This window comes from Cygnus olor, chromosome 20 (assembly GCF_009769625.2).
Source record: "Cygnus olor isolate bCygOlo1 chromosome 20, bCygOlo1.pri.v2, whole genome shotgun sequence".
Lineage (NCBI taxonomy): Eukaryota > Metazoa > Chordata > Aves > Anseriformes > Anatidae > Cygnus > Cygnus olor.
The window spans coordinates 10,413,423-10,440,107 of NC_049188.1; the positions used below are offsets into that span (position 1 = coordinate 10,413,423).

At 49.7% G+C, this 26,685-nt stretch overlaps 1 protein-coding gene across 1 annotated transcript; it reads right to left on the reverse strand.

The window, feature by feature from the left end:
- Positions 1-7,531: 7,531 nt before the first annotated feature.
- HEATR6 (HEAT repeat containing 6) lies at positions 7,532-23,093 on the reverse strand. The gene is made up of 20 exons (XM_040532275.1): positions 22,836-23,093; positions 22,374-22,481; positions 21,804-21,944; positions 20,704-20,819; positions 19,883-19,997; positions 19,514-19,615; positions 18,989-19,126; positions 17,506-17,798; positions 16,930-17,107; positions 16,539-16,745; positions 15,869-15,968; positions 15,299-15,654; positions 14,235-14,357; positions 13,660-13,746; positions 12,713-12,847; positions 11,438-11,560; positions 10,273-10,397; positions 9,486-9,582; positions 8,857-9,061; positions 7,532-8,383 (listed from the first exon to the last, which is right to left on the reverse strand). The coding sequence occupies exons 1-20, from the start codon at positions 23,013-23,015 to the stop codon at positions 7,833-7,835; spliced, it is 3,480 nt and encodes a 1,159-aa protein (XP_040388209.1). The 5' UTR covers positions 23,016-23,093; the 3' UTR covers positions 7,532-7,832.
- Positions 23,094-26,685: the final 3,592 nt, after the last annotated feature.

Genomic DNA, 26,685 nt, shown 5'->3' on the forward strand with positions numbered 1-26,685 from the left:
GGGAATTCTGCCATGGACGCGCTTACGCATTTTGTATATGCCTCTCATTTTTTCTTACAGTTTCATTTAACGCCTGAGCGCGTGCAGACACACCGCCTCTGACCTCGTGGGCAGTGGGCAAAAGAGTTCCCACCAAAACAAGGCCATTAAGTCCCCTCGCTGATATTTTTTCTCCTCTGCCCCCACTTGCGCCGAGATTTTCGCATTCCCTGCCTGCCTCCGCCTCCCCCACAGAGAGGGTGACGTAATGTTTTGTAGCCTTCTCCCATCCCCACCTTTATTAAATATGACCCGCGTTTGATCCCCGCGCAGCGGCGAGGGGAAGCTGTGGTTTCGGGAGGGCTCAGACATGAAAGGCAGAGCTGTGCGCCCTGCCCGGCGCTGGGCAGCGCGGCCGCCAGCGCTCGCTCCCGCCCCGTTGGCCGGTGGAGAGGTGCAGAGGTGGTGGCAGCCACCGGGACGGTGGCACAGGCACCGCTGCCACCCTCCAAGGGGCACCCAGGGCTGCGGGCGCTTTGGGTTGAGAGGTAAATTTGCTCACTCCCCATCCTCTCCTTCCCAGGTGGACGATGAAGCCGCCTGTGTGCTCCTGCTTCCCTTTTGGGAAGGGTGCTCAGCCGGAGGGGTCTGGTGTGTGCCCAGCTCCGCACTGAGCCCTACCTGATGTCCTCATCCCCCCTCCCTGTCCCCTGTCACAGCCCGGCCACCAGCTGCGTGCTCGTGGTCCCCAGGACAGAGCAAACCCTGACGCCACCGAGCCAGATGAGGGGAGCGGAGGTGGCCGAGGGGGTGCTGAGCCAGGCACCAGGTCAAGCGCGCAGAAACGATCCTGGTGCCACCCACGCACGCCCCACTCTGAGCAGGGTCAGGGACCTGCAACCAACCCTCCCCTGGCTGGGTTTGGCTTCCACCACGGCCTTGCCTCTCCCAAGGGGAGCAGCGGGGCAGGACCGAGGGCTGGGGGACCGCTGCAGGCTGCTCCCTGCCCCGCTGCCCTCGGCCTTTTGGCAAAGCGTTGGCGCTGGAGCCGCAGGGACAGGGCGGGCAAGACCCCGGGGTGTGCCCACGGGGGACATCCCCTCCATCCCCCAGCCCCACAGCCCTGAGCTGGAAGCCGTGCAGGTGCTTCGCAGCGGGGACCCCGCCTGCCACCGTGGAGAGGTGGCGAGGCACGAGCTGGGGACACGGTGACAGGAGGGCCACGGCCGCGTGTGCGAGCCCGCGGGCACGGGGAGGTGCCAGAGGGGTGGGCAGGGGGACAGCCGGCAGCAGCGTTTGTCTGCACTCCGATAATTAATGCTTCTCCCTTACACTTTGCAAATAACTCGCGACTCTCTTTGTCTAGTGATAAATGGGCCCCTTTGAAGTTCTCCTTTCTCAAAAGCAAAGCAAAGAAACACTTTCATAATCCAGCTTCGCCCCCCTGTCCTTCGCAGGGGCTTTGGTGCTCTCAGGGGGGCACAGCGGCGCTGCCGGCCCCTCGCAGGCAGCCGCCCCCCCCCCCCCGGCACTGCTCGGCATCCCCCTGTACTGCACCGCGCTCGCAGCCCGGCCACGTGTCCCCTGCCCTCTCCTGGGGTCCCCAGGGCTGGGACCCTCCTTTTTGGAGCCCCGGGGCTTCCCACAGCCTCCCCAAGGCTTGAGCTGGAGGTGGGCGCCGCAGCTGAGCACCCCTGGGGGAGCGGGGACCCTCGGTGGCACGGGTGGGTGCGAACGTGACCGAGCACCCATCCCAAACTACACTCGTGTCCCCTGCAGCTCCCAGCCCACACTCGGGTTATGCTTCACTGGTACAGCAAAACAAGTTCTGCTGGGCTATAAAAAGACATTGAAACCGGGGCGAGCTAGGAGAGCTCGGAGCAGTGCAAATGAAATCAGTGCCAGAGCCCTTGCATATTGTCACCGGGCTTACGTGTCACAGCAAACAATGCTATCTCCCGAGGAATCGCGGCACAAAGAACACCACAACAGCGGCCCAAACCCCAAACATGGGGTCACGAGGCTGAGCCCATGTACGAGAGGCTCCCCAAGAGGAGCCCTGGCCCCGAGTGTGGCTGAGCGGCCCCGTGGTGTGCGGCACAGCCCAGCCTCGGCGCAGTCCCACCATCACGGCAGGGTCCCGAGACCCCGCGCCGGGCAGGGAGGCATCCTTGCTTCCCAAAGCGCTGTCTCCCCACGCGGGGCACACATTTTGAACATGCCATTCTGCTTTATTGAGCAGCCCCTCTTCCGCTGACTTTTTATTAATTTTAAGACAAAGAGGAGGTAAGCGAGCTGGAACCAGGGCGGGAGGAGGGGTTGTTTGCTGGGAAAACAAAAGCAACCGCGCGCCGTGCCTCCGCCGGGGGATGCTGGAGGAGCACCGAGGGCCCCCCCAACCTGAGCCCCAGTACCTGGGTGCCCCCGAGCCCACCACAGCTGCTCCGTCCCCATGTCACCAGCCCCTTGGTACGCGCTGGTGGTGCCCCTTTGGGCGGGCAGGGGCTCTGGGCTGAGGATGAGCGTGGCCGCAATGGAAAAAGGAAAATAAACCCCAGCGGCCCGTGGGCAGTGCGGTGAAGCGCAGGTGAGGCTTTGCAAGGCAAGCAAACCCCTTCGGACACTTGCTCACAGGACACTGCGGACACTTCGGACACTTCGGCAGGCCTCCAAGGGGGGCCCCAGCCCGGCCACGCACTGAGCCCACCCGAGACACTTTTCTCCCCAGGACGGGGGCGGCCCTGGGTCCCGACCCCCAGCGGGGTCCGTGCCGGGCCGTGGGGGAAGAGGGGAGGACAAAAATCAAAAGAAAATTGCAGCGGTCAATGGCGCGGAACCGCGGCGGCCTCGGCGGCTGCAGCGTGACTTTGATTCCCCTATCATAACCCCGAATTAAAAATTCAAGCAATTACTTGCATGGCTTCCCTCCGATTAGGCTGGGCCTCGCGTTCATTAATGCGGGCGCACAGAGAAAAGCCATTAGGGCCAGCGGAGGGGAATGTTTCTCTGAGAACAGTTCCGCTTCAGGAAGAAGCCCGGCGAAAGCCGAATTTCACACATTTCAGAGGCCGCCCAAGCAAGGCCGGCCCCGCGGGGTCCCTGAAAGCCGCCTTTGTCCGTGGGCCCGGGGCTGGGGCTGGGAGCTGGGAGGGTCCGGAGCACACTGGGGCAGGTGGCGAGCGATGGCACCGTCCTGGGGCCGATGGCAGTGGCCTCCTGGTGCTTGGCATCGCCGCCAGGCCTGGTGCTGACCCCTGAGTCACCGCGGCGTTTCCAGCAGCACCGTGCCGGGCTCCCCGCAGAATTTACCCAGCCCAACCCCACCGGGCGCGCGGCCGCACTGGGGCAGCGGCTGTGGAGTGAAGCTTCTCATGTGAGCCTGTCCCCGGTCCCATGCGGCCCGGGCCAATGCTCAAGCAAGATGCGGCAAGTTTCCCATCCAGCGAGCCTGTTTTTATGAGCAAATTTCACATTTCGCATAGTTTTCTCCCCCCCTCCCCTCTCAGTGCAAACGTTTCTCCTGCCCCCAAGGGAGCCGGCGGCGGGGAGCGGGCACCGGGCTCCTTGGTCGCTCCATCTCCTGGCCCCCCGTGGCCTCTCCGTGTCTCCCCCGGCGCCTCTGCCCCCGCAGAACCCCCACCTGGCACAGACCCCGTGCCAGCGCACCCGGCGTGCCGCTGGGCCATCGCGGAAATCTGCGGGACCGAAAAAATGCCAGCATGTCTAGACTGAAATACCAGTCTGGGCTCCCGGGGAGCTGCAGGACCCCCCAGGGCAGCGAGGGCTCCCGGCGTGCAGGGGCGGCACAGGGAGATGTGGCCTTGTCTCCTCGGGGATCTCCGAGCCCTTCCTGGCGCTGCCCGTGCCCAGGGTCCCGGCTGCCTCGGGGTCTCCTCCTGCTGGGGGCCATCCATCAGCGGCGACCCCGGGGCCGCCCCGAGGAGGACTGACAGAGGTTGCAGCGGGGCAGAGAGGGAGAAAAGGAAAAACAGACAGGATAAAAATCACCGAATTAGCGGGTCCCGGGGAGGGACGGCCTGCGAGATAGCACGGAGCCATTTTTTACAGGAGAGACAGCGGGCGTGAACTGAGGATCAGCCTCTTCCCTCTGACCCCGCCACTGGAAGTCACCCCTGCCTCCGGTGCGCGCCGTGCCGTTACCACAGCCCCAGTGCCCCGCGGTGCTTGGCACTGCTGCTGAGACCCCACCACCCCGGCACCCTGGACCAACGGAGGGGCTGAGAACCCCCCTTCCCCTTGCCGGGAGAGGAGCGGCCACGGGCAGCCCTCCTGCTCTCGGGCCAGGAGGTTCGCGGAGCACCCGCGTTCCCCAGGGGCATCCTGGTGGCACCCCGCAGCCGGTGCCTCGCGGGTGCCTTCCTGCCGCCCCGTGCTCGTGATCCCCGGGGCCCTGGTGATAAGGATCTGCCCCACCCCGGGGTTTTACACGGGGAGAAGAAAGGTTCCGTTTATTACACGGAGGAAAACGCCTGCGCCCTCGCAGCGGCCCCGCTTGGATCGTGGTGTGCCCAGCGTGGAACCCAGCAGGAACCTCCGGGGGGGGGGGGGGGGGGGGCACGGGGCAAGCAGCACCCGCACCCCCTGCACCCTGCAGGGGACCCTGCACCCCGTGCACCCTACAAAGGGCCCCCCCCCCCGCACAACCACGTGCCCAGTAAGGGGGAACCCTGCACCCCACGCACCCCAACACACCCTGCAAGGGGGACCCCCACGCGTCCCCATGCCCCTGAAGGGGGGACCCCCACGCCCCTCATGCACCCCGCAGGCGGTCCCCGGCTCCCGCCCGTGTCCCCCACCCCCCCCCGGCTGCTGCCCGTGGCCGCGCTGCTCGTGCCCGTGGCGCCACCTCGCGGCCCGGGGGGGGCCCATTCCGGCCGCCCCCCGGCTTGTGGGAACGGAGGGGCTGAAGCAGTCGCCGAGGCTCCGCGTTGGGCGCTCCTGCGGGGACCCCGGTGCTGGGGGCCGCAGCCCGGCTCCGGGCGGGGGTCCCGGCCCGGCCACGCTTCGACCCCCTGCTCCCGGCTCTGTCCAGCACCGGGCACTGCCTGCGGGGACCCCGGCCTTGGGAGGGGGCAGCGATGGCCCCCAGGCGCTGCGGCCACCGCCACCCCCGTGGGCACCCCCTGGGACCAGCCCGAGGCGCGATGGCACACGCAGGGTGCCCCCCGCCAGCACCCACCCATTGCAGCCCTTCTGCCACGCGTGGTGCCGGACCACCGCCACTTGCACCCAGGAGGCAACACCTGAGGGGCTTGCTTTGCTCTGAGCCGGTCATGAGGCAGTTAGCGGGGGGGGGGGGGGGGGGGGGAAGAAAAAAAATTCTGACTTGAAAGTGAAGGTGGAACCCGGCACAGACCTCACGGCTGCTCCACACGCAGCCCAGGCTGCCTGCAAGGAGCTCGGCCTGCCAAGGGACCAGGACCGCCCCTGGCCTGGTCCCACCACGAGGTGCCCGCTGCCACGCGGGGCTGTGCAACCTCTGGGGCAGGAAGCTGCGTATTTACTTACCAGGTAACACAATTAAAAAAAAAAAAAAAGAAATAAAAAAAATAAAGGGGAGGGGGAGCTTTACAGCCTGAGCTGCAAGCCGAGCTTTGAACTCGCTGGGTCGCTGCTCCTGGAGCACGGCAAGGAGAGCTCCTCGTGCTGGGAGAGCCCACGGGGCTCAGCCCCAGGAGGTCCCAAGGGGCTCAGCCCCAGGAGGTCTCCCCGTGGCGGGGCCGGGTGCTGGAGCCCCTTTGTTCTCCCCCAGCCGGTGACCCCGTGCGGAAGAGCGGAGGATTGTCTTTCAAACAGAGCCGATGTGGCGCTTGAATGTCCCTTGCCACCTTGGCTGTAAATCATGCTGCATGTGATAAGGTAATTGCCTTCTCCTTGAAACTATTCATAGGAAAACATATAAAGCGCCTGGCTTGTAAACACAACAGTAAAGAGGCAGGACAATAAATCCTTGGCCAGGGCGGGGAAGGTGCTGCCTCTTGCCGGCACCAAGCACCTCGTGCTCTGCCAGGCCCCGGTCGAGGACCAACAGGGAGCAGGCGGCACAGGGCGAGCGGGACCCTCACCACAGCACCAGAAGACACGAAAGGACGCACCGAGCCACCACTGACCTCTGACTGCAGCGGGATCCAGCAGGAGAAACCACCCAGCTCTGCTCCAGCACCCTCAGGGCTGCACACAGGTCCCACCAGCAGCCAAGGACAGCCCGAGGGGCTGAGGCCAGGCACAGCTGAGCCCTATAATCAAGCCCTATAAAGGGACCCATGCCCCTGCCCAGCCCACACAGCAGCTTTTTAGCCATTACCCACAGAAATTAGACCCAAATCCTTGCAGCTGCTCCGCCCTCCCATAGCAGGTGCCTCCCCAGCTCCCACTGGAAGGCTCTTTACATGCACAGGTGGGATGCTCCAGCTCTTGCTTTGCCCCTGCTGCCCGCACAGGGCTGCTTAGAGCACAAGCCCATGTCTCCGATGCCATGAGGTGGTTCAGGATGCAGACAAACTTCACAATTTTTAATAAAAAACAAAGCGCTAGGGCTCCCACCAAACCTTGGCAAGAAATCCAGCCACGCTCCTGTTTTCAACATTGACAAAACACAGCTGCAGAGTGCAGGCTCTAGCACACTCTTCCTCAGCCCTCCAGCCCAGGCTGCTGCTCAGCACTTCAAAGCACAGGGACTGCTCCTGCTGCACGGGGAGGAGCACTCACTTCTTGGCACACCCAGCGAAAAAGGCTCCTAGACGCGACTCCATTAATCTGAAGGGGTTTCAGATACTCAAATACTTGAGGCCCACTGAAACCTGTGGCAAGAGCAAGGATGGAAGAAACAAAGCGGACAAATTCTGTATCCCAAAGAGCTTTTATGACAGCTAGGGCTTGCACTGAACTCTGTTCAAACATCCATGCAGAGGTTAGGACAGCAGAGGCACTTAACTCTCCAAGTGCCTCACAGACGGGCTAATTCCTGGAGGTATTGATTTGTCCCTGGCAACATCACAGAGCTCCGTCCTCCACCGGCTATCAGTGCAGTAAGCACAAATCAAACAGAGTAAGTCACATAATCCCGAAGGAAGGGGAAGGGGACAGAACTCCAGCAGCACACGCAAAGCCACCTGAGGTTTAGAACATCACAACGTATCCCACAAAAAGGCGACAGACCCCCACCGTAGCACTGGTTTAAGAGTCAGAACTCCAGGCTCTGATCAGCCCAGAGGAGCTAGTTTGAATTTTCTGGCCTCTGTCGTGCAGTACCACCCACCTGGAGCCACGGAGCTGAGGTTTGGGAAGACAGGATGAGCGAAGGCAGCAGGGAGGGGGAGGCCAGGTGTAAGACACCAGGCATAGACAGTTAAAGGCAAAGCATGTTTGCTTTAAGCTGTTATTCAAATATTGGCATATTTGGGTTTATTGCAGGGACATAAGAGTGGCAAAATTTGCAGTGCTTAGAAAAACAAAATTCTGCCAGATCCCTCCCTTTACAAATGTGATTTTGAATATAGCAGCAATAGTAACAAAACGCTTTCAGATAAGCTCATAGAAGAGGCTGTTTTTATAAAACATACAAAGAAAGGACATTTGTTTCCCCAGTGGTAACATCATAACAGGTACAAACAAAACCAAGTGAGGATGATTTCAAGAGTTCATTCAAAACAAAAATTAAAAAAAAAATGTTTTATGAGGTGTTATGAATGAATAAAGTTCAAAACAAACTGTTTAACAGCAACAACAGGAATCTTCTCTTTTGGATGACCTGCACCATTCCAAGCAGTGTGTTTCTTCTCTGTGTGCAATCAGATGTGCAAGTTACTGGCCACTGAAACAGGTGTTCCTGCTTAGGTCTTTGTTAACTCAGTGGCATTGGCATGGTTCGTCAAGATACCTTCTAGGTAAACACACACTCTTACGCCAGCTTTGCCCTCCACCTGTTTCTCTATCCCATTGAGATGTTCAATAGCTCCTTTTAACTTTCTCTCTCCCTCGCACAAGTCTGTGTGCGTTCCTGCTTCATTTTCTTCAACTCCAGATTTCATATATTGCAAGACATAGGATCTGATTGCATCCCCATTTTCTGCTATGGTTTTCCAAATTAATGGCAGGTCCGTGCTCTTTGCCAGACTTAATAAGTGAAGCAGAGCCTGGCAGATCTGTGTTCTGAGGCTGGCACTGTACTTGAATTCCAGAAAGTCCTCAGTGTCTTCACTTTTCTGCAAGGCTTCCACCAAGGCATCCCAGATCTGGCAGAACTGCTCAGTGGGTCCATAGCATTCCCTCTTGCTAGGGATGGAGAGGGCCATGGCTGATTTGATTCGGATTTTAAAATTCTTGCATGACTTCACTACTGAGGAAAGCGCATTATATGCTTGTGTGGTCCAAGGAGCCTCTCCTAATAGTAATAAAAATAAACACCACAACAACACAAACCCTTTTCAATCACTCAAAATAGACAAAACTGTAAACGTATCTCTAAAATATTTAATGGGCTTACATTTACTGTATTTATGCTGGTCTACTGAGAGAAGCGGGGCTTATGAAAAAGAAAATAGTTTTAGAAAAGTTAATCTGAAGTTTTGTAAGAGGAAAAGCAACACTTTGCATCTAATCACAGCTGTAAACGTGTTCTTCTCCAACATGACAGATCCGACTGAATACAGCACAGTTATGACTGTACCAGCACTTCCAGGATCTGAGCCTACTTCACTGGCTAGAGCTCTGGGAAAGATATACTTCTGGATATGACAACATGATTCAGCTCAGGTTGCTTTCTCCCCTCTTCCCCAGCACATTTGTAACACAGACTGTCTAATTAAAACCACAACCTGCTGTACAAATCCAAAGCCGGGGAACCAGTCTACTCACCCAGTGGCAAGGCAGTGTTCTTAAACACATTCCCCAGCGCGTAACAAGCATTCCAGCGCACCTTCATGGTGGCCTCACTCAGAACAGTAGAAATGAGGGCCTGAAGAGATTCCTCGATGGCTTCCCTAAATCTGGGGTTTGCCACATGATACGGTTGAAGAAAATGAAGCAGATTCCCAAGGGCCCGGACTGCATTGCTCTTTACCTGAAGGGGGGAAAAAAAGAAGAAAAAAGCTCCCACAAAAGCCTTTTGGCTTTTAGCTTAGGGGCAAAGCCTTTGTCCAGCCTGCTACATGATCATGCACAGAGTCAACGAGGAATCCATCTGGAATCAAGCTGGTGTCTTTCCAGATGTAACTTAAATACCATCAGAAAGATCAGTCTCTGCAAATGATCGTTCCGAAAGAATTAAAAATCCTCACACTGTGGACAAGTACAAAACCAAGTGCCCTGCAGGCCACAGACATGGGAAACATCCCACGCATCGACCCTCAGGAGAGGATGCTGACCTGCAGCTCACTGTCTGTTGGGGCAGAATGCCCTAAAAGCAAGTAAATGGTGCCTTTTTTAAAAATGAAAATGTAAGAGCTAACTGCACCACAATCCTCCACCCTCTTTTCCCCTCATACCTTGTCTTTGTCCTTGGATGCTTCAGTCGCAGACCGTAACATTTTCAACAGGAGGAGATCAGAAAATTCCTCTTGAAAACTCTGTCCCATTGTTTCCCTGGGAGAAGGATTACATTGTGAAAGACCGGCTCAGTTAATCCACTCTCAAAGATGGGATACAATCCTTTATAAAGTCATTTGAACAACCTTCACTCTGTAGAAGGCTAATATGTAAGGCAGACCTTACTACATGTGACCACTATGTTTATTAATTTAAAACCAAGCTATCAATGCAAGAAAGCCTGTTAGCAATGCATTACGTCTGTAATAAAAGACAGAGGGCAATGAATTGCTCAGAGGCAATTCATTAGCAGGAATATATGATAACTATTTCTCCTGTTAAAAATGTAACAGCGGGCTGGGCGTCCTCCAGTCTTTGGCTCGAGGAAGTGTTAAATATTTGTTAATCATACTTTTGTAGTATGTTAAAGTAAAGCAACCAGGGAACATGCAATTACACAAAGTAACATACAAAAAAAAACTGAAAAGTAATCTTGGAGCATACACTAGAATTAATGATTAGAAAGACCTAAAAATCAAGCAGTGAAGTTGAACTTGACCTCAGCTGGGTATGGGATATTTGTAACACAGGCCATGCCTCTACCCATGCTGAAGAGTGGCTACAAAGAAGCATTCAGTTTTGACACAGTGACCACAGATTTTGTGTTTTTGATACTACCTGCCCTGTATTTGCTAGGGGAATAAAGGCACTGAGAGGACCTCTGTGGGCCAAAGCCCACTGACGTACATGTTGACAATCAGAGTGTCTGTAAGATTGCCCAGGGACCAGGCTGCTTTGGCACGGACATTCGGAGACTTGTCATGGAGGGAATTCAGAATAGCATTTGCTGTGTCTGCCACAAACATCACATCCTATAAAAGAAAAAAAAAAGTGATTAGAAAGTTTTAAAAATCTGCGTGATTTCCTTAGTAACATACACATCTGGCCCTTCTAGGGAAAATGAGATCTGCACAGACTGCCTCTATTAACATATTCTTTCTTAGGCAAGAACTTTTAATGTGTTTACGGTGCTTTCTGTACAGGTTTGTTTGATCTTTAATTAACAGTCTAAACCACCATGGCGACCAAGCTCACCACTCTCCTAGGTAGCTTTTGCTGAAAGGTTTCACTGTATAATTTAATTCCATTGGTGCTTAGTTACTTTGGATTTTAACATAATTACCTAGACTGTCAATTTTATACTCATCAAATCCCAATGTTAAGAAAGTAATTGCTTCACCAAACTCCTTGTTGAGCTGCTTGTTTAATTTTCTCTTCTATGGTACATTACATTTCATTTTCATTTCTTTGCTTACAATAAAGGATTTTTCTTGCAAAACATTTGAACTAAAATCGCAGCATCAGCTAGCACATAATTTGTTTTTGTTAAAATCACTCACTTAAGGCTACATCGCAAAAAAAGCTACTAACCCAACCAAGCTAAGATCAAATTGTTGTGGAAGCTAATCAGCATTTTTCTCCAAATGAGCTTTACTTGTCAGTTTTAAGCAAAACTGAAGCCCCTTCCCGTTAAATACTTTAGTTAAACCCTAGAGAGGCATATAGCTGCTCCCTTCTTCCCAGCTCTACTTCATCTCTTGCAGCTCCTTCATGCCAACCTAGCCTCTCAGTTTGGTCCCTGAGAGCCTGGGGAAGATCCTGACCTACCTCCTTTTGTGTTCCCTTAGGAGGCACTCTGGGTTCTGCTTCATCTCACACAGAACTGCACTGAGTCTGTTCACCACACAAGGCGGGGGCCAAAACAGAGACAGCAAAGAAGAACTGTATATGCCAAAGACCGAAAGCAAGAAGGAGGGCCAACCCATTGCAAACAAATTCAGGTCCCGTATCTCGTGGTTTATCAAATCCATTCTAAAACAGTTCAAAATAAGAAAAATAAACAAGTTCTGACCTGACGAAGGCAAGAGAAGAGGATGTAGACTCCAAGGGCACGTGCAGCAGCAGCTTTTACCAGTGGGGTCTCACTGTGGTTCAGGCCGAGCAGCAGAGTGATGCACAGGACCTGCTGGTCATTCTGAAATGATAAGCAGTCGTGGCAACAGAGAGAAACTGAAAAAAAATCTCAGAGAAAGACAACTGACAAATACTCTGAAAGACTGCAATACATGGAATCTATAGAAGCTACCATTCAGAGTGTACTCTTTTCTTCAAGGTAAACTGACGGGCATTTCTGGATGTCACACAGAAAGCCACAACACTTCCAGGAAGTTGTCTTGTTACTATTAGATAACACCATGAAGGAATCAAAATACTATCTATCATCCAAACGCAGAAGGCAAATGGCCCATCAGAGGTAAAACAACCTGGATCAGCTGCTTTCTCCTGTCACTTCATAAACAAGGACAACAAGGTAGATTAAGTTCATCCTGGACAGATTGCCAGTTCACCAAACCGCGACGAAGATCTTTGTTTCATCAGAGCAAAGGGTCAGAGTGGGCACTGACTTGACCCCACGTGACCACAGGGACAAGAGAGTGTACAAGATCAAAGTACAGAGCGATGAAGTACACGCTGTACTTGGAGAAACCAGACGGAGAATACCAGAGATACTGCTGTACTAGCAATTCTTGGGCAAATGAGATCTGGCAGAGTACTCCCCATCAGGAAGGGCACAGTGACATAAAAGGAGCTGCACAATGCAGTGGTGGTACGCTGCCAAGGCTTTCATGTTTAGAAGCATATTTCATGTTGCAAAAGGAGAGGAGGGCCAGCATATTTGTTTGCTTCTGCCAGGGCAAACACTGCAGTTTAATGTTTTAAAAGCCATCCAAAAGAAAAAACTTGCATGCAAATCGGTGAACATCAGTCCACGGCTGTTAGCTCAGCTCTCTCTTCAAATGCTTAACCAGCAAAATAGCAACCCTTCACCGCTCCCTCATGCGATGAAATTCTTGCCCTCCATCCCATGCATCAATAGCCAAGGTTGAGTATTCACAGCAGGGCCAAAAAGCTTCTGTGACCCGCAGTTTAATTGGTTTGTGAGACTAATTACTCTCAACATTGCTTTTTCCAGTCTTCAATAGCCACAGCTTGTTCAGAACGCAAGAAATATTCCAGAAGGCTTCCCTACCTTCTCCATATAAAGGTTTTATATTACTACAATCTAGCAGACAAGAAAAAAGTCTCAGTAGGTAAAAATGCCAAGTTTATAGAAGTGCTCCGTTACCTGCAGACTGCCAAAAGCTTCTGGCAAGATGGAGGACAGAGCATCACAGGCACTCGTCTGAAGAGTTGCATGTTGAGAATTCTGCAGAGCACCAGGTAAAGGGCCATTTAACATCATAGTCCAGAAAGTGACAACCTGCAGAAGAAAGCAGACAGGTTTACCTGTTAAAACTCAGCAATTATGCCTAAGTTCTATAACAGTTTGTCTTTTTCTACAATCATTTAGAAGACATACTTACAGCAGGTAGCAAAATCACACATGAAAGTGATTACAACTATTTGGAACCCTAAAATAATTAACATCCAGAATAAAGTATTTAAGATATTTTAGTACCGCTGTAAAGTACTTATTCGCTGAGTTGTGTTTGTTCCTTCTCAAGGGGATACGCCCACTTCTATTGCATTAGGCAGAAGTACGATTCCATTCTTGAAACCACAAAGCTGGGTATTTTCATTTACCTGACAATCTCCATTCACAACAAGTAACAGGAAACCACTACTACTGGACGTGTTTCCCAGCTTGCAGGGTCACTGGTGACAAGCTTAGGATTTAGTATACTCTAAATAACTTTTTAAAATTACCTTCTGTTCACAGAACACCATAAAGCTATACATCTACACCTAGGTTTTATGTAGCAGTAATGACACACGCAAAGCGTGTACTGGTCTTCCAGCTTCCTGGCTTACATCAGGCAGGAAGAAGTGGGGTGAGGAAAGGTAGAGGCATTGTTAATACCGCGTAAAGAGATCACTTGCCTACAGTCTAAAATAAATGCCAAAATAACGGAGGAGGTCTACAGCAATCGTACATCCCAGTGCCTATAAAGCTGCAGGTATTTACTCCTGTTCTGCTTTCCTGCGATTGATTTGTTCCTATGCCAGTAACTTTGCAGGGAATTCAAGAAAGGAAGCTCCGAGTGCAATCTCAGAGGGAGCCCACACACTTACCATGCTGACCGGTACTCTCTGATCAGGGGCAACAGCTGAATCAGGTTTGTATTGCTGTACTATACCTGTGCCCAGCTCCTCCAGAAGCTGCAAGGAAACAGAAAGCAGCTAGATCTTCATCAAGGATGACTCACGTACCACAGAACTACAGTAACCTTTACCTAGGACTATACTTATTTACCCAAGGAACAAAAATACGAGATCCAGTATTAATTTGGACTCTATTCTGTCCCTGCTAGCAAAGAAATTAGAGGAAAAGCCTTTCTTACATAAAGTCCCCAGCTAAAGCAGCATAACAAATTGCTCAGCAAAGAGGAAATCTCTCTGAGATTTCTTTTGGGTAACAGACCAAACATCCGTTAAGAATTCAAGACTAGAAGTAGAAGGTGCACTTCCCAAAGTGGCAGGGTGCTGCATTTCCGAAGAGCTACAGCAGGCACCAGCTCATTACAAAGTGCTGCTACGTGAAAAATACAGACTCTGAATATTCAGCATTACTCATCTGTATTTGCAAAGCACACCGAATGGCAAAACTGACTCGGTAAAATAATATTGGTGTTTCCTCAGACTCTTACTTTGGCTCCATGAAGCTGAATGGATGGATCCACTTCTTCCATGCATTTGCAAGCCACTTCTCCAAGTTCTAGCAAATAGGTCTGAGCCATAGAGAAATACCCTTTCACAAGAAGAGCCAATACCTAAACAAAACCAAGAGATAAACTCAATTCAGCATTTTTTCCTTCTATTAAACCAAACTAACTGAAACACAGGCAGCATGTTAACAGGAAAACCAACACAGCAACCATATACTGACGTCTAATGTAACAGATACACCTTACAGAACAACTTCTAGGAGAGTAGAGCTAATTAAAAACCTTCCGATTCCATTATATTGTTTAAAAAAGAGCCACAAAAGCACTATTGGGTAGCAACACAATGAATTATTTACCGTAAGTTAAATGAGGTCTCCTGTAGCAAAAAAAAATAAGCAAGAGTGTCTATAAGAGTAATACATTCTGCATCCCCTGCAATACTGCTGCTGTGTTCTGTGAAGCTGGATTTAACAAATATCCGTTGTTCCAGAAAAAGTATGAGACCCTTGGGATACACACTATAAAATCTTATTGTTTTCTGTGGTTATGTGAAGAAAAATAGGGCCAAGCCTCAATGTTTACAGGTGGTACTTTAGCCACGCAGCATCATCCTGCAGCTCTTCCCACTCTGTTCATCAATTGCAAGGTTTCCAACACCACTCCCCTGACTCCCACCCCCGTTTTCTAGCAAAACTTTAATTTAGATTCTGTACAGAGGAGTTTGCATGGGGGAAAACTCACAGCTTTCACCAGATGCCAGCACTTACAACCAAGTAATATTTAAAAATAATAAAGGTAGCAAAAATCAGGCAGAACTCACTGCTGCAGCTTTACTCTGGGAGGGCTTTGCTGCGGCCACAGGCATAGAATGAAAATGCTACTGCTCCTTCAGCCACAACAGATCAGAAATGCTGCTCTAGCAAATGCCGTCACCTGATCTCACTGAGCAAGCTAAAAACAAAGGCAACCCACGAGACTCAGCTGATGTGAGGCAATTTGATATTGTACCAGGCTGTTCATTTTACAAGCTAACTGTTCATCATCACCTGCAAGGATTCCAGTCGAACAGGAGAGGGTTCATAAACGCTCCCAGATGGAAAGTTAGCATCGCTGTCAGAACAGGAATCCTCTCTGGGCAGAACAACGATGGAAATACAGAGACGAATAAGCCAGCATGGTTCTGAACACATACATCCCACTGGATTATCTGGAGACTCCCCTTCCAAGGGGAGGGCTTTTCTCCACTGCTCAGAAGAATTAAAACGATGAGGGGTTCCACTACCACTACTGTTTAGCCCTGAAGAACTGGGCTGTTGCAAAAGTAACTGCACCTCTGGTAAAGGTGCTTGGGCAGATACTACAGCCCCTAATAGCGTGAGGCTAGAAACTCGAACGTTAACATCTGCAAGAAAGAACAGGGAGGGGGAAGAGAAAGCCAGCCCATTAGCATCTCACTGATACCTCAGCATTTTTTTTTTCAGACATTTTCAAATGAGACAGACCATAACATATAATTTGATGGTGCCACCTCTAGTTATGTATTTATAATATTGCATAATAACCAACGTTGAATTAAGGAATAACATGCAAAGAGGCCCCAGGTATACAGAACAAACCTTTATGACAAATGTATGGCTTTATCTGGTTCCAGACTCTTGTCAGCAACCCAGGATTTAAACGGCTGTATGGTGCATTTGAAACCAAATTTGCAAGGCACTGAAACACATAAAAACACACATGGAGTGGTGGTTACAACGTCAGCCTGGCCTCCAATACATTCGTTCTTACATTTGCAATTTAGGCCGTTTAGACAGCTAAGTATCTGAGGGCACCTGAAAAAAAATGACCCAGTTAGCTGCTCTTTGAAATCTGGTTACAAACTTGGCTCCTACAACAGGTATTTAAGTACTGTGACCTGGCATAAAGACCAAGAAACTTCAATCGCCCATGGAAAACTTTTGCTTCTTAAGATGGCAGTTTGGATTCAAGTCTCAAAGGCAGGGTAAGTCTTCACAATCATCACACAGGCTCATTCACCTCAAAAAAAGAATACACGAAAGAAATGCAGAACAAGAGAACTGCACTGAAGAGAAAAGAGACCCTAGGCCTTTGTAGAAAGACTCGGTCATTGAAGCTCTGTGATATGATGACAGTATTTGTCCCTCTTCCCCCTTGGTCCTCAACAGCTACAAGAACTTCTTTGCAATCTTTATTCAAAAGAAAAAAAAAATCTAGAGACCAATATCAGCTCTTGGGTAGCGCTTGAAACATTGACAGTGCAATTACCTTGATGATTTGCGTTAGCGTTTGAAAAGACGATTCTGCCACCAGGGCCAGCAGCAGGCAGCGGTGCAGCTCCCGGATGCTAGAAGCAATAGTTACAGAGAAGGGTGTAAAAGCTCTCTTGTGATCATTAGCATCTTCAGCCACAGAAAGAAACTGCTTCGAACCTTCCAGAATGGCTGAGAGAACTTGAAGAGAACAGGCACGTGTCTGAAATGATAAAACGTTTTTGTTAGCCACAGCAGATCTTTTGAGAAAACGCTGTTTTCTCACAGGCCTTCTGGAATGATCACCTCAAGCACATGATGAGTATCACATTGCTACTATGCAAGATTAATAACTTAAGATTAATACTTGAAAAATACAATGCTTCATCTACTCAAAACTGTCTAACCTTTGGAGAAGGGTCCTTTAAAGCAATAGTCATCAGGGACACTGACTGGGGGCTGCCAATGCCAGGTGCATCAGGAACAAACGCTGACCAGTAGCCATAAAGAACTCTTTTTTCTATCGATTTGATAGTAGAGAGGAAACAGGCTAGAGCCCCTTGACGAACTTTGGCTTGATAAGACCTTAAAAACAAATAAGCAAAAAGATTAATGGAATAGCAGCAGTGAAAAGTAATGGACTTCACCTCTTTCATGTTAGTGGCTAGCTGTAAAAGCAGTAAGTGAAGTATTTTAGATCAAAACCGGGAATAGAAAGGACAAGTTTACTTTCAAGCCAATATTAATTACAGCCTTCCATTTTTCTTGTACCACAACATAAACAGAAAAGGAAAAAAGTGATTTTTTCAACAGTTTTGATTAAGAACAAAGCACTGGAATCCTCTGAAAGGAAGTCTGCACACATGCAAAATTGGTACTAGATCTACAGGAACAAAAGGGATGATTTAATGTGATAAACTTAAATTGTTATGAAAACAGCACTACTTGCTACTAATCTTTATGATTGCACGAACAACAATAACCTCGTTTTGCTCTGTATTCCACCTTCAGCATCAGAATATTCTGACTCACTGCTGCTGATTCTCTTCCAGCTAGTACAATGTGAAGATAAGTGATCCTTTCCAGCAGGCACATATGCAGCATCTGATGCAAGAGTCTTAGGATCTGAATGACTACTGTTCTGTGCATCCCCCAAGCGCAGTTTCAGCATGTCAACTCCACGGATCGATTCCTTTCCTGTGTCACACAAATCTTCTCTTCCTTCTTCTGCAAACTCTCCTTTCTTTTGTTTCCCTTTGGACTTTTTTCTTCGGTTCTGTTTTTTTAAAAAATAGATTATTTTTAAAAAAAATTTGAAGTAGTATCTATAAAGATGTGCAAATGTTTCATAGTGGTAAATCTTTTACTATTGGAAAAGATCTCATCTGAAAACAAAGCTAATTGTTAATCCAGACGAAAGCAGGGCATGATTTATTATACTGAACTCTTTGTATAAGTACATCAAAACATAACAGTTTTAGTTTCTAAACATGTTTAGATGAAATTTAGTTTAACTATGAGTTATCACAGCTATTTAGCATCCTCAATGCAACAATATTGCATGTATAAATGCAATAAAATGTATATACCACATTGTACATATCTAAAAAAAAATCACACCATCAATATCTGAGAGACTGCAAATTCTGCCTATTAGTAACAACAGTAAGATCAATATACTAACATCCTAGTGTAAGTAAGCAGTTTATATCTGAATAGCCTCAAAAATTAAGCTTTGGCTTCTTTATCAGTAAAAGAAAAGATTTTCAACAGAAAACTTTTATTTGAAAAATATATTTCACCCAGAAATTAATAAAAACAGCCAGTGCTTTTGCAGTTCTTTTGGATTTATAGTAGTTATTTAACATCTAAAAAGAAATGAGTCAACATGACTACCGAACTTTGGATTACCAATTATCTGAAAGACATTAAAGGGGAAAAAAAAATTTACAGGGTTAAATAATAACCTGTATAAGAATTAAACAGAACAGCTAGGGAGGAGAGGAAAAGCAGAAAAAAAAGAAAGAAAATCAGTCTCTAAGTATCAGTCTCTAGGTGAACTTGACTTCCCTTAGAAAAAGTCAAAATGACTGTGCAGATGTTAGGAGAGAAAATGCAATTTACAAAATAAAAAACTTTGGCTAGTCTGCAAGCATCAATTCCACGTCTGCAGGCCAAGAATTCTTGGCTACAGACAAATATCTGATGCACACAGCTTAAGTCTAGAAAACCAGTCTCTGCAGGGCCATTTGTTCTTGTCACCCGAGTTCACAAAGCGATTTGATTCACAGTGCAGAGATTTATAACCAATATCTTTAAAGCAAAACAAAACAAAAAAACGTATCGTGCCCAAAATGCAAAGAGACCATTAGCCACTAATACCTTATCAGGTAACATACGACCTCCATACAACCTCAACAAACACGCACACGAGCACGCAGGAGGAGCAGTACGATTTCAGTTTACCCCTGTCGCCTTCGAGGCGGCCGGCTCTGGCTGCTCCTGCTTGACAGGCGACCTTTTGTCGTACTGAGGTAACGGGGCTGGGTACAAGGCTGCAGGCACCTCTATGCTCAGTCCTGGCAGGCCGTGAAACATACACTTCTAGAAGAGTAACAGAAATATTAGCATTTTTTCCTTTTTGACACACAAAGATTTGCTGTATATTTCCTCAGGCGTTCACCACTCTTCCCTCTGCCTTGTGAGCCTCCCTCCACGTCTTGCCTCTCCCCATGCTATGTAACAGCTATCTCCAGAAGGACTTTAAGTAGGTTCAAAAAAACAGGCCTCCCATCTTCCTCTCACATTCTTATGTAGGAACTGCAGTTAAGATGCTGTGAGAGAAACACGATGCTTTTTTCTTTATATCTCACACTACATCTTTCCCCCACACTCAGGCTTCTCTGCTCTTTCTTCCTCATCTTCCCATACTGTTTTGCACTCAACAGGCAACTGGAACGCACACTTTCCAGTGTCTATCTCAGTATTTACCTTTAATACTGCAAGAAGAGATCCAAGCTGGTCAGCTTGCATTAGTTTCATCTTCCCACCATTTAGAAGCGACTGGATACCTTTCAGCGCATTTTGTAGCAACTGAAAGCAAAAAGCACAGAATTATTTACTTTTCCTTCCCAAAACACTGAAGATTCACATCTCTCAAGTGACCTTCTAGGCAGTTAAAGCTTTGCTCAACATAGTTACTTTGACAGTTATTTATAATATCCTGTTAAAGTGAAACAAAAAAAAAAAGTCTATTTAAGCAAAATCTCAGTTGAAAACATTCCAAATTTCATATATTCCAAAATTCCAATATTCCAGCAGCACAATTTCCTGATTAGAGTATCCTAGACTCACACTTACCACACAAAAGGTGATGTCATCTACATCAGAGGTTTTTGAAGACTGCAGAACACTTAGAAAAGTTTGAAAACAGACACTTCGGTAGGACTCATCCAAGTATGGCTGTCCAGGCACACTAAAATAAAAGCAAGAGACAAATCATTGCTTTATAATCTGTCTCTTGATTTACCGTAGGAAGAAAGGAAAATTGCATCACTTAAATCTTTGCTGCCATAAGTACCATAAAATAAAAGTTGGCCATTGCTGCAGTAGCTTTAAAGTAATTAAGCAAATTCTTTTTTAATGGATTCCTAAGCATCTGTTTCCAAAACTTTTAGTTACTTCAAGCCACCAAAGCACGTTTGATAACATTCAGAGGACAGCCCTAATACTGCAAGTGATTTTCCTGAAATTCAAATCACGGAATCGTTGAGGTTGGAAGGTACCTCTGCAGATCAGCTACTCCAAGCCCCTTGCCCACAGCACAGCCGATGACAGCAGGCTGCCCCAGACCACATCCATTCACGTTCTGAGCACCTCCAAGGATGGAGGTCTCACAACCTCCCAGCAATTACCACAGGACCAGACAAAACACTTTCTTTTCTTTCCTAAAGATGTCCCACAATAACGCTATTTCCAGAAGTCTGAGAGTTCACTGTTTTATCCGCAGAGGGCACAATAGCTTGGAGCACTAACGTTTTAGACTTCAAGTTTAAGCATCTACAGCCTACAGGTCCCACATTTGCCGTTCCTAGTGCGGACAGAGCAGACCAGCTGCCCGTGCTGTCAGATGTACATCTTCTAAGGCATCCACTCCACCACCCACAAAGGCTGGTACGCACCTGAGACACAGGTTTGCCATGCTGTGTAGTGCTGCCGTCCTGAGCTCCGTGTTGGGCTGAGCAGAATCACTGAACTGCACCAGGAGTCCCGTCTTGCCCAGCAAATCCGGGAGATACTGAAACAAACCAGCAGAAGTCATTAGGGGTCAATGCTCTTCCCTCAGCCCGATGGCTCTTTTGTCTGGTAGTTAAATATATCTATGCTACAAAAAAAAGAGTTGTCAGCTGCAATTTCAAATTCCAGAGACAGATTATGTTTACCAAAATGAGCAGATGATGTGCATTTCCAAAGCTCTCCTATTTTGTATTAAAAAAGTACTGAGCGTGAGCATAGCTCAGGCTGAGTCACAATTTATGCCTTCTTCCCAGACATAAAGCTAAGTTAGTAACAACTGCTGCACCAAACTGCTGCAGTTTTCTAGGCTACAAACCCACGCAAGCTGGCAGCTACAACACCGCTAGCATCACTACCCCGTGCTCCAGACAAACAGCAGAAACTGCTCTGCAAACTGCCAAGAGTATTCAACATATCAACCACTCTCAGTCACACCGCAGCCACAAGGAGCTTCATGCAAGCCCAGGACTGATACTAGAGAGCCTCAACTTTGAAGTGGCTTTGAGTCCACTGCACATCAAAGACCTGATCTGGCTGTGGGATAAGTTTCCGGATCCTCAATGGAGCCTGCTGAGTAATGTGCAATTCAAAGCTCCCCACGTTCTTCCTGCCTGACACACAGACAAACCAGGGGGCTTAGTCTGCAGGCTGAGTCAGGTGCCCTTCTTTCACAGTGTGCCTTTGGCTCAAGCCAGATCCCAAATGGTCCCTACAGCTGCAGCCTGCAGGTACAGCATCATTCAGCATGGGAAGAATCTTGTCATCTACTGATTGTTACAATATACACCTAACACACCTGAAATTCAACTTTTCCACAGATACCAGGCACAATTTAAATGGGGTCTAATATTAATCTAAAAGGTACAGTGGTTTGAGAACATGATACGTTTTCCACTTCCCTCCCCTGCTCTCCAAAAGAAAAAAAGAAGAAACAGCGGAGGTTGCAAGCTTTTCTTGGTTAGTTTCTCCTAGTTTGTAAACCTACCTTCTGGCATTTAGGTCCGTTATTGTAAACAAGAGCTGCTAAAGCTTGCAGGATTTCTACATGCGTCCAAGAGCTGCACTGCTTAAGAGCAGAGATGCAGTAGGAGAGAAGAAAATTCAAGTTCTGTTCATCAAATGTCACCTGCCATAACAGAAAAGGATTACGGTCAAGTAAAATACATCATCCTGTAGCGTTAAGATCAATATATCTACCCTCTTAATGGGTACAGACTTGTGTAATCTGGCTGTTACAGTTACATATCACCACAGAATCAGGCTACAATTAAGAAAAGGATAAATTCACACAAATGTCTTATAACCAGGAGTATTTCCTGTGGTGTATTACTTATGACCGGGAGCTGTTTTTACACAAGGAAGCTGTCAGCCATGCTAGAGCCACAGATCAGAACCTCAGCTAAAGGTAAAGGAACAACAGAACAAAAATCCAAGTGAATTGGCACAAAGGCCAGCTCCACAGCTCCGTAAAAGAAAGAAAAGGCCTCTCTAGCTTAGTGGGGAGGTAGGAAGGTAGCACAGAGGGAACAGAGAGACATGGCCAAACTTTCCGTACCTGAAATCTGTTAAGTAAGTGATAGATAAGCTGGCAGACTTTGCTGACGAGATGCGCCTGATCGAGATGAACCAGCTGGCAGGCTTGGACAAGCAAAGCACAAACATCCTGGAAAAGAAAGCGTAAGTTTATTATTCAGAGACGACAAACCTGGGGTGGAAACCACATCACCGGCTAAGACTTTGATCTCACAGCCAGTATAACCCCAACACCGATATATGTGGATAACTGACGAGCCGCCCGAAGCTCCCACTTGGGAGCCTTCCCTTTCCCCCGCTCATCGCTTAAACGGCTCCAAACCGCAGCAGTGCCGCTCAAACAGCGGACAGCAGGGCAAAACCAAGGCCAGTAACGATGGCCAAACCCAAAATAAAAAATAAAAATAAAAAAAAAACACAGGGAAGCTCAGAGACGACCCGCGCCGCCCACGCGTGGGGCGCCCCCAGCGCAGCGCCCCGGTACCTGCGGGCTGGGCCCCGGCGCCGCGGCGGGCCCGCAGCTCTCGGAGATGAGCTGGTCGAACAGCAGGTGCAGCTCGGTGCGGCGGCCGCCCGCGGGCAGCTCGGAGCCGGGCTGAAGGCGGAGGGCGCCCAGCCGCGCCAGGCAGCGCCGGAACGAGCCGCCCGGCTCCGGCCCCGCCATCTTGAGCCCTCCCGGCGGCGGCGTTATGGCAACGCCGGGCCCTTCCGGGGCGCCTATGGCGGCCGGGCGGGGAGGGAGGGAAGGAGGGAGGGGAGGCTGCAAAATGGCGGCGGCGGGAGGAGCGCGGCGATATGGGGAGGGAGGCGGCCTCTGAGGGCAGCGCGGGGCGGCAGGGGGCACTGCCCGCCCGCACCCGGCCCGGAGCGGTCGGGACTGCCCCAGAGGGGGGTGTCCGCGTTTTGTAGGTAGTAAAACCTCAGGCAGAACCACGCGTTAATGTCGTTATCGCGTGTTCACGTCGCGACAGGGCGACTTGACAGAGCTCCCGGCCTAGCCGTCGCCCTGCGGAGAGCCGCTCGCTGCTGCCAAGTGCTCCGGGAGGCAAAGTGACGGCGAGGAGCCCGTGGCCGCCTTCGCCGTGGCAGAGCCTCTGTGAGGGGGTCTTCACCGAGTGGTTCTGGTGTGAAAATGAGCGAAATTGGGGCTTGTGCCAGGCAGCGAGCGCTGCCGGGAGGTGCACCCTGATACACGCAGCTGGGTGCTGCTGGACTCGGCAGAGCCGCTGTGGGTTTGGCATTTCAAAGCCAGGAATGTCAGCATTGCCTTCCCAGCTCTGCTTGGCGCAAATTTCCACCAAACCCACGCTCGGGGACCGTTTTTGGTTTTGTTCCTTTTGTCACCATTTTATTTTGTGATTTATTATTTTGAAAGCTTCTTAATACATATTTAAAGCTCGTCCTTTCTCGTTGTCCTTTGTTTTTAAAGTGCTGCTGAAATTTGTGTTTTGACAGCAGCCCCTGCTTTTGTGAGGCCCTAATAAATCTGTGACTGAAACCACCACATGAGTTTATAAAGCAACCAAAGGCAGAGCTGGTGAAGTCATTCCTCTTCACCAGAGCTTAGGGAGTAATTTCTCTGAATTTGTTACATGGAGACACATCTTACCAGCACCTAGTAAGCCTTCACATTTGCTCGCCCCTCAAAAACCCGGAACAAGAGCAACCATTGCGCAGTATCCTGCAGTGGCCATGAGGGAAAAGATCACAAGTCCGCAACTGTTAAACATGCTCTGCTACTATCATGCAAATACATCTGGTTCGACAGCACAGAGCCAGACTTCAAAGGACAGAGAAGTCATTAGAATCACAGTTCAAAGAAAAAAGTGAGCAGCTGGGTCAGGCCATCTGGTATGGGACATAAAATGGTCTCTTTCTTCCCCAGTCAGTCTATGAAATTTTCATTAATCGTAGGAACACCTTCCAACATTAAGCAACATAATATTGTTTAAACTGTAAGTCTTAATCATCAACGCTCATATCTTAGGAGAACAAAGTACCTGAAGTCTGGTGGATTCTTTTCCTCGCCTGTAATGCCATGTGCCATAATTACAATTTTAGCTTGGTATTTTCAAAGCAAATTAGTGGGAATTGGATTCCTCAGCTCCTTTGAAGGTCCCAGGAAAGAATGTGGAAAGGACGGCTCCTCAGGCTGCAGGGGAATCTCCTATATTGATTTCAGGAGCTGTGTTTGGCTTAAAAACATGCAGAGAAAGAGTGTCCTCCCCAGGCTGCATCACCAGGGCTTGCAGCTGGGTCAGTGCTTCCCCAGGTGCCAGGACTGGGGCCAGGCAAATGCTGACTGCCAGAAGGGCTGGTGCTGGGCCTGATCCTCTGCGTGAAGCAGGAGCTGGCACTGCAGGCTCCGCGCTGGCTGCCCCACTGAGGCAGGACAGTGGTGGGGAACCCATGGGCAAGCATAATACATCAAGACAGTCCTCTGCAAGAAACCACGAGAAGATATGGATAAATCTATGTCTGGAAAGCTTATGGCAGGGCTAGGGGAGTGCAAAGTCACTGAGATGAGATGAGCTGCACTGGCCCACAGAACTGGGAGAGTTCCCATGGGGATAACGTTTTGTGAACCGTGGTTGATTACGGCTTAAACGAAAACCACGTCCATGCAGCACCCCAGCAGATATCCGAGCCGAGAGAAATTCCAGCTCCGGCAGTGTAAGCACAGCTCAGCAGAAATCCCCGTTTCGGATGCTCTTATCTCCAGGCCCCCAAGAGCTCCTGGAAATTGCTATTCCTGTTGAATATATGGATGAGTTCCTTGAAATTCAAGCAGGTGGTTTGATAATGCAGGGCCGGTGACAGCTGCCACGGGGAAGCCACACGGAACAGGGGCCATGGCAGAGAGCTCAAGGGCATGGCAGATACCTGCTGATTTTGACAAAACGATGACCTGGGAACTGCTATCATTCCTCCCTGCCTCCTTGCATTTCGGATCTGTCAGCTGTGTAAGTTCCTGGAAAAGGCAGAACGGAGAGAGTTCATCTTGATCTTATTGCCCCAAAACTCAGATCAGAATTTCAGGGGGTTTCTTTGCCAGGGTCTCCAGGATACCGCTGTTGCCATCAGTCCTCCAAATTTCCCAACTTTTCACCTCTTATAAGCATAATTTTGAACCAGCTGGAGCACCGGAATCTAGAAAAATCCACATGCCCAGGGAAGCAAACATGCACATGCAGATTCTCCATCCCTGGGACGTTCAGGAATGGAGATTTAGTGAGTGCCCCTGCCTGCGAGATGCTACACGTTTACAGTTCTCCAAAGGCACGTGCAGATTCAGCACGGTACTCAGCATTATCTCCGCTGGTGCCAAAGGTGTCTCCCACTGCGCTCCCCAGCTGTTTTCCCAAGCTGCGGGCCAGCTGACGGACAAACAGCGCTGGCTCCGGGTTTGTTTGCCCCTGAAGGACAGACACGGATACTTGGAATATTTTCCTAATCTCGTTTTCTCATGCAAGCGACTGCTGGCGAAGTCAGGGTTGTTGCTGCACAGCAGGATCAGAAGTGGGATGTGGGGATGGGACGCGGCACGCAGAGCACCCACGAGCAGCAGGAAGGGTGCCCACCCCCACTGCTGGCACCCTGCTGCCTGCATCCAGCCCAGGCTGGGTCCCCCACCTGGTTGCCTGAGCCCTCAACCTGCCCTGGTGACCTGGCTAATTTGGCTAATTTCTCCTCTCCAGCGAGGGGCATTAAACCTCCTTCCAAACGGGAACGCAGCGGTCTGAGGTCACCCAGCCCTCCTGAGAACCAGGGCTCAGGTTTCCAAAGCTATTTCTGGGTGAAGGACTACCGGGCTTATTTAGTGGCTTAAACAGGCTGGGCTGGGAACTGCAGCTGAGGCTGGTGTAGTGATTTGGAAGCACAGCTGGTACCATTTGGCCCCTGCATCCCGCTCGTGCTCCTCGCCCTGGGTTTTGTCTTCCCATGCAGAGGCTGGGACATTCCCGTGCCAGCTCCGCAGGAGGTGACGGGGACCCCGGGGACACCGGTGGAGCCTGGCTGGTGGCAGCGAGCCTGCGACACCTCCCCCTCTGCACAAAATAGCGCAGGCTTGTTTTCCACTTGTACATCTAAATCTGTTTTCATCCTTTGCACGTTTTCAGGAGAGGTGCCATAAACCCATAAAGGAGCGCTGAGTAACAGCCCCGGCTGCCGCCGGTGCTCAGCCGCCGGGAGGGGAACGCGGGGCCGAGAGCGCAGCGACCTGCTGGGACTTGGAGAGCGCTCTGCTGGCTGCCCAGCCGCAGCCGCCTGCCAGGGATGCACACCAAACATGAGCTAATCCCAACAAAAATAGGAGTGAAATCATAATTCAT